General features: G+C 42.6%; 1 protein-coding gene across 2 annotated transcripts; it reads right to left on the bottom strand.

Annotated features, from left to right (window-relative positions):
- Positions 1-1,392: 1,392 nt before the first annotated feature.
- LOC137013172 (vitelline membrane outer layer protein 1-like) lies at positions 1,393-6,915 on the bottom strand. Of its 2 annotated transcripts, XM_067376803.1 has the most exons (5): positions 6,576-6,915; positions 6,257-6,378; positions 6,029-6,142; positions 3,712-3,893; positions 1,393-3,640 (listed from the first exon to the last, which is right to left on the bottom strand). In XM_067376803.1, the coding sequence occupies exons 1-4, from the start codon at positions 6,780-6,782 to the stop codon at positions 3,713-3,715; spliced, it is 624 nt and encodes a 207-aa protein (XP_067232904.1). In that variant the 5' UTR covers positions 6,783-6,915; the 3' UTR covers positions 1,393-3,640; position 3,712. The 2 variants fall into 2 exon arrangements, with proteins under 2 accessions (XP_067232904.1, XP_067232905.1); XM_067376804.1 differs by lacking the exon at positions 1,393-3,640 and having other exon boundaries at positions 3,760-3,862.
- Between the last annotated feature and the right edge of the window lie 366 nt (positions 6,916-7,281).

Here is a 7,281-nt window from a genome sequence, read left to right as displayed (position 1 = left end):
CGCGTCTCGTGACTATTACTAGCGTCGCGCCTGCCACAGTTTAGCGTCGCGCCTGCCTCAAGATCTCTCACTGTTTAGCTACCAGACACTCCGATTAATGCATGAAAGCAAACGGATACATAAATAAGAGCAGGATTGCACTATTTGTCATCTTTACTCATATTTTATTTGCTCTGTGGCAGGTCCCGAGGCAGACGCATATAACCGTGGCAGGTCCCGAGGCAGACGCATATAACCGTGGCAGGTCCCGAGGCAGGCGCATATAACCGTGGCAGGTCCCGAGGCAGACGCATATAACCGTGGCAGGTCCCGAGGCAGACGCATATAACCGTGGCAGGTCCCGAGGCAGGCGCATATAACGGTGGCAGGTCCCGAGGCAGACGCATGTAACCGTGGCAGGTCCCGAGGTAGGCGCATATAGCCGTGGCAGGTCCCGAGGCAGGCGCGCATAACCGTGGCAGGTCCCGAGGTAGGCGCATATAGCCGTGGCAGGTCCCGAGGCAGGCGCGCATAACCGTGGCAGGTCCCGAGGTAGGCGCATATAGCCGTGGCAGGTCCCGAGGCAGGCGCGCATAACCGTGGCAGGTCCCGAGGTAGGCGCATATAGCCGTGGCAGGTCCCGAGGCAGACGCGCATAACCGTGGCAGGTCCCGAGGTAGGCGCATATAACCGTGGCAGGTCCCGAGGCAGACGCATATAACGGTGGCAGGTCCCGAGGCAGACGCATATAACCGTGGCAGGTCCCGAGGCAGACGCGCATAACCGTGGCAGGTCCCGAGGTAGGCGCATATAACCGTGGCAGGTCCCGAGGCAGACGCATATAACCGTGGCAGGTCCCGAGGCAGACGCATATAACCGTGGCAGGTCCCGAGGCAGACGCATATAACCGTGGCAGGTCCCGAGGCAGACGCATATAACCGTGGCAGGTCCCGAGGCAGACGCATATAACGGTGGCAGGTCCCGAGGCAGACGCATATAACGGTGGCAGGTCCCGAGGCAGACGCATATAACCGTGGCAGGTCCCGAGGCAGACGCATATAACCGTGGCAGGTCCCGAGGCAGGCGCATATAACGGTGGCAGGTCCCGAGGCAGACGCATATAACCGTGGCAGGTCCCGAGGCAGGCGCATATAACGGTGGCAGGTCCCGAGGCAGACGCATATAACCGTGGCAGGTCCCGAGGCAGACGCATATAACCGTGGCAGGTCCCGAGGCAGACGCATATAACCGTGGCAGGTCCCGAGGCAGACGCATATAACCGTGGCAGGTCCCGAGGCAGACGCATATAACCGTGGCAGGTCCCGAGGCAGGCGCATATAACGGTGGCAGGTCCCGAGGCAGACGCATATAACCGTGGCAGGTCCCGAGGCAGGCGCGCATAACCGTGGCAGGTCCCGAGGCAGGCGCGCATAACCGTGGCAGGTCCCGAGGCAGGCGCGCATAACCGTGGCAGGTCGCGGGGCAGGCGCGCATAACCGTGGCAGGTCCAGTGGCAGCTCCCCCTGCCACGCAAAGATTTTACTCCCTCTCGCGGCTGGGTGAGCTGAAGAAAGTTAATAGCTACCACCTGAAGTACTGATTGAATGGAACGATGGCTGGCATGGTGGGAGCCGTGGCACCATTTGACAATAAGGTACAATCATGGGAGGAGTACTGTGAAATAGATTTATAGATTTTGAAGCCTAAATAAAGTGGTCAGATATAAAAAGCTAACAGTAGGCTATAAACGGACTACAGCATACCATGGTCGCAGATCAATGTCACCACCACCAAGCTTCCTCAAACTTTATTTAGAAAACAACTGTATTTAAAAACATGCTCGCTGATTATGATCTGTGCTGTGTATGAATACTTATCCACTTTTTCATGAGAAATGCAGTCCAAATGTCCTGTTTGTCATGATGACGTCTAAAGTCCCCGCCAAAGGAAGTAGTCCCTTTTAGCACTTTGTTAGCAACCGCTATTTTTAAGACACAGTAAAGGTTTACAAAATCACAAGTGGGTTATAACTGGTCTGTTTTATGTCATAGATCAAAACGTGAAAATATTTAGAGGCTTTGTTAACCACAGACCTTATTTCAGGAGATTTAGCAAAAACCCATTCAAAAAACCCATAGACTTTACGGCGTTGGAACCGGAAGCCCTAAAATGCTAACTCTCTTCCGGGTTTTGCCTACAAAAATGCGTCATCCCTGAAGCACTCTATAGTGCACAACAATTTATGCTGCAGCAAGTAAATGCAGCCAGTTATGTGAAGGGAGTGTTGGTAGCATAAGGGCGATCACAAAAAGTGAGGCTGACCATGGTGAGCGTTAAATACTCTTACATGTGAACTCATTCACACAATTGTTCAGCTAAATGCATTTCTATAGCCTTTATCCTATTTTATTGTACATTACCATGAAATGTCTATTTTAAATCCAGATAACTGTTAGAGCTTATGCCTTTTCATGGTTGCTTAACAAACTTTCAATCCGTAAGAAAACTCAGATGAGCATGACGTATTCTCTTATTCATTACTGCAGTGAGCATAATACGTTGAAATAAGAGCCACTTTTTTAAGACGGATAATGCAGACCTCATACATAATTACACCCACAAAAAATATGCACAAAACAATTTTAAAGCAAAACGTGATTGGTTGTAGCGAGTGTGCTACGATTGGTCAGCGCAACGTGGCTGTTATCTGATTGGCTTGAGTAGTCAGTGGGTGGAGTCGACCTATTTGTGGATTTGTCTGCAGTCATGATGCTAGAATTGTTTCAGAATCCACAAATGTGCAGGAAAAAGATCCACAAAAGTGATCCAAAAATGCACAGAAAGCAATTAACAAAATTCAAATTTTTTTTTTATTAGCAAGTCTCATTTTATGTATTTGTGAATTTATTTAATTTTTATGATACTCCAAACATATATTTGTGGATCTCATTTGGTTAATTTGTGCATATGATTATTTTTTTGTGAATATCTTTACATTTATTTTTGGATCATAATCTATTTATTTTTAGATTAGCTACAAATCTACCTCCATGGAAACAGTGTGTATATAGCCGTACAGCTGCAGGTGCCACTGCGGCCACATATCTAACCAAGTTTAGCCGCAACGCCAGGAAAAGAGGAGGAGGGAGATTGAGATTTGGATTTAGCCCGTGGGCCACCAGTTGACGAGCCCTGCATAGAGTATGCTGGTCATTCCCAGGGAATGCATGAACGAATAAGACAATTACTTTGAATGCAATATAAGTTGCTTTAGAAAAATCTGCCACATGCACTAATGTAATGAACAATATGTTGTGCAAAAGGGTGTGAAACTACAAGGTTCTTCTTAGACAGTGACTTTTGGCATCCATTTAAGTTGAAGACTACAAGCTCAATAATGTCTTGTTAAAGCAAATTGAAAACATCACAGAAGAACAAGGAAGGCTGCTAATCTACAAAATATTAAACTCAGGATGTTGTCCAATCATCCTCTGCTTTGTGTTTGGATGCTGATAATCCTGTCAGGGTTTATTTTGGGTTAATGACAACATTAACCTTACACTATTGTACGACATAGTTCATGTTGGCAAATAACAGTATGATGATCAATTATTATAATCCATTTGGTCTTCTTGCTGTTCTTGTTGTCATCCTCCTACACCTGAAAGAACAAACAGATTTAGTTGATCTGCAGTATGTGTCAGTCTGAGGTTTAGATTGCGATCACTTCACCTTAATCACAGCAGTACATTTGCACGTCATTGAGAGCGGTGTCATCTCCTTTTCCCTGTGGACCTTCTACCCGCGTCTTGATGCCGCAGATTCCTGTTCCCTCACACTCTGAGCTCCATTCGCCCCAATCACCCCAGCCTGTGCCGTCACCCTGAAGTAAAGAACCTTGACTGCATTTGAACCTGGAGAACATTCAGATGTGACAATATTACAGGGTTCCTACACATTTTCCATTTCAAAATTCCATACTTTTCCATACTCAAATTTCCAGACCTCCTTCCAAACGATTTCTGCCATTGGTGAGCCTCGGTCTCCTTTTCTATGTTTTTTGGCGCACCAAAAATATTCTCGCCGCTTTATAATATTAATATTGAACCACTGTACTCACATGAACTGATTAATGGATCTTGAGAGAGGAAATGTCACTGCTTCATGTTTGTAGTCCGGGTCCTACAGTCTTTTAGTGATTTTTAAATTAGTGTCTGATTGTTGAAATAAAGTTTTGTATTTAGTATTCATGTCTAGGCCCTTCTCTTCTTAAAAACCACGTACCTGTGTAACTTTTGTTGGGGATAAAATCTACAAGTACTAATATATTCCGTTTAACGAGTTGGCATGACTTAGTTTGTTTCCCTTTCCGGCCATACCACTCGCTTCATAGGCGTGAATATTTAATTTGTCTATTAATTCGATACATTTCCTTTATAGAGATCCTTCTGTGATTCATCCATCTGCTCTGTTCTCGACATTATATGTATCATATATTATCATACATCATATATACATATAATATATGAAACATTATATGTTTCATATATTATATGTGTCAAAGTATTTGTATAGAGTAGCCTACGAGTATGAGTAGCACAAGCAGTTTCCGTAATAATTTAGAAATTCGTAACTCTATAAACATATTTGCAAAGTGAAGAGAGGTGAAAAAGGTGACATGTAGAAAGTAGATAGTTGTAGGGGGTCTGGGGGCATCCTCCCCCAGGAGAAGATTTTTGTGATTTTAACATGTAAAGGAAGCATTCTGGTGCACTCTGAAAATAAAATAAATGGAAAAAACAACATTTGCTGCAAGTAAAAAATAAAAAATAAAACATTTTGGCACCGGGGCTGAGCATGGACAAATTTCACAATTGAATGCGATTTTGATTCAGAAGCTTGCGATTTGATTTTGATTTGATTACCTTTGATTCAGTATTGATTAATTTGGGCCTATCAGGTACAGTACATGGCAAATTTCCTCAAAGAAAAAAATCTCTCAACTAATGCTGTAAACAATACAGGGAACCACAGCTGGTACGTCATTATAATATTAGGTTAAATTGATCGTAAGTTGGCTAACTTGCACATAAGGAAGTTTTTATAATAACGTTATAATAAAAGTGACAATTATTTTTCTACTCTTTATGTAGGCCTAAACATTTAAATGGTGACTGTCATAAAACAGATTTATGTATTCAATATAGAAGCACATGTTAAGTACAAATACAATGAATATGTAATAGCCTATAGAGCATATATTTAGCAAAATGCTCCTCTCAAAGTTCATTTTGTAGCTAAATGATGAGTTATTGGACATTGTAAGGCTTTTCTGAGGTAGGCTGAATGTGACATTTTTACAAGCTGTTTTATTGACGCCTTTCTGCGGTTGAAACGCTGATTAATCGATTGCATGTGACATGACAGATTTTGGTAAGTTGTACTGTATCTTTCAACATACCTTCAGATGTTCAATCATTTTGTGTTGTAACTAGTAAAGCCAAAGAGATGGCTGGTTCACGAGCACTACAGCGATCTGTCACGCCACAGAGCGCCAAGAAAGATCATGACTAACTCCAGTCTATGGAAAAATAGTAACCCCATTTGCAATTCTTATGAGAATCTTGTGTCACACAGTCACTCACCCCGAAAAAATAACTCTTCGGATGTAAACGATTCACATAAATGATGTATTTTGATTCAAAACTGCTAATTTCGCCACAAAGTGACTAGTTTGCAGGTATAATAAATTAGAAAACTCAATAGAGGCAATAGTCTGGAAACACAAATATTTTTCCATACTCTGATTTCAAATTCCATACTTTTCCATACTTTTCCAAACCGCGTGGGAACCCTGATATTACGATTAAATATGTAATTGTGCTGCTGGATTGAATGTCAGTCACATGATCACCTGCAGCCTATGGCCTAATCACAACCACGATCAGCAGCACGACTGAGTGTGATATTAACTAAACTGCTTGATGAGGGAATACAGTCTTTAAATAGCAAAATAAATCCAGCATGATTTACAGCAGCACATTCTCACCTGATGTTGTTTGCGGCCGTATCATCACCAATTCCTTGGGAAGGTTCGACTCTCAGCTGGAAAGCTTTTAAGAATCCAGAAAGACACCACCTGTTATATGTCCACTCACCCCAGCTGAAGAAAAGACAGGTTTCTTGAGCAAATTGATTATTATTTTCAAGAAAATCCTCAATTCATTAATGAAGAATAAACACAGCGTAAGAATTCGGTATAATCTGAGCCCATTACTTTCCTATGCTGGACTCAACTGAGGCATAATAGCCTGATGATCCTTTTGATGAATAGACACAGTGAAGACGAATCCCATTGAGTGATGACTCATCAAACACAACATAGGAAGGTTCTTCCACCTAAAAATGACAACACTGAACCCAACCCATTATAACATTTATCTTTATGCTCTTTAGTATTATAAAGACCCTTAAAAAAATCTTAAACAGGTGCAGTTCCCAGGAGATTAAATGACTAACAGCAAATTAACAGTTTTGAACCTTTGAAGCACTAATCCACCAGTGTATTAGCATATTAAAATCAATGCCCAACTTACCCTCAGACTGAATCCTGCGGCATACATTCCAGTTGGACACATGTCCTGATGACCCCACGACCCCCAGGACATTCCGTTAGACACGCTCAACACTGATTTGTAACTTCGGTGTGTGCTCCGCTCATATGGTCTTACTGTGGACTGAACGCTCACATGCTGCCCAATAATGATGATCAGTGAAAACACAATGGAAAGAAAGTGACGCATTGCTATCGCACTAGACTGATAAAAAAAAAATAATAATAATAATAATTTTGTTTGGTTTGCAAACTAAAACTGCTCTAAGAGACAACTGCTCCTGCAAATCCAGAACCGTCTGTGGTCCTTCAGCAGAATCTGCCTGATTCCTTCTTTGAGCCGATCAGAACTTCTTCAGACTACATTTATATGGTTTATCAATTTTGGGAGGTCCTGGTTCTACCCAATCAGCAGCCAGGAGCACCGAGTGCACCTCAATGACCTGTACATGAACACAAAAGCAAACAAACACTGATCCAGCAAAATATCCATTTATTTAACTGTAGTGCCCTTGAAAACTGTTTTTCTTGGTGAAATGCCTATACAAAAAGGAGTTATTTGATTGAAATAAGGGAACCACAGATAAAAGATCAGTTTGAAGATCATTCTGTCATCATTCACTCATTATGTCATTCTAAACCCAAGCAGAATTTAAAGGGTTAGTTCACCCAAAAATGTAAATTCTGTC

The sequence above is a fragment of the Chanodichthys erythropterus genome, chromosome 22 (assembly GCF_024489055.1).
Source record: "Chanodichthys erythropterus isolate Z2021 chromosome 22, ASM2448905v1, whole genome shotgun sequence".
NCBI classification, from domain to species: domain Eukaryota; kingdom Metazoa; phylum Chordata; class Actinopteri; order Cypriniformes; family Xenocyprididae; genus Chanodichthys; species Chanodichthys erythropterus.
This window is presented reverse-complemented; position numbering and strand designations above follow the sequence as displayed.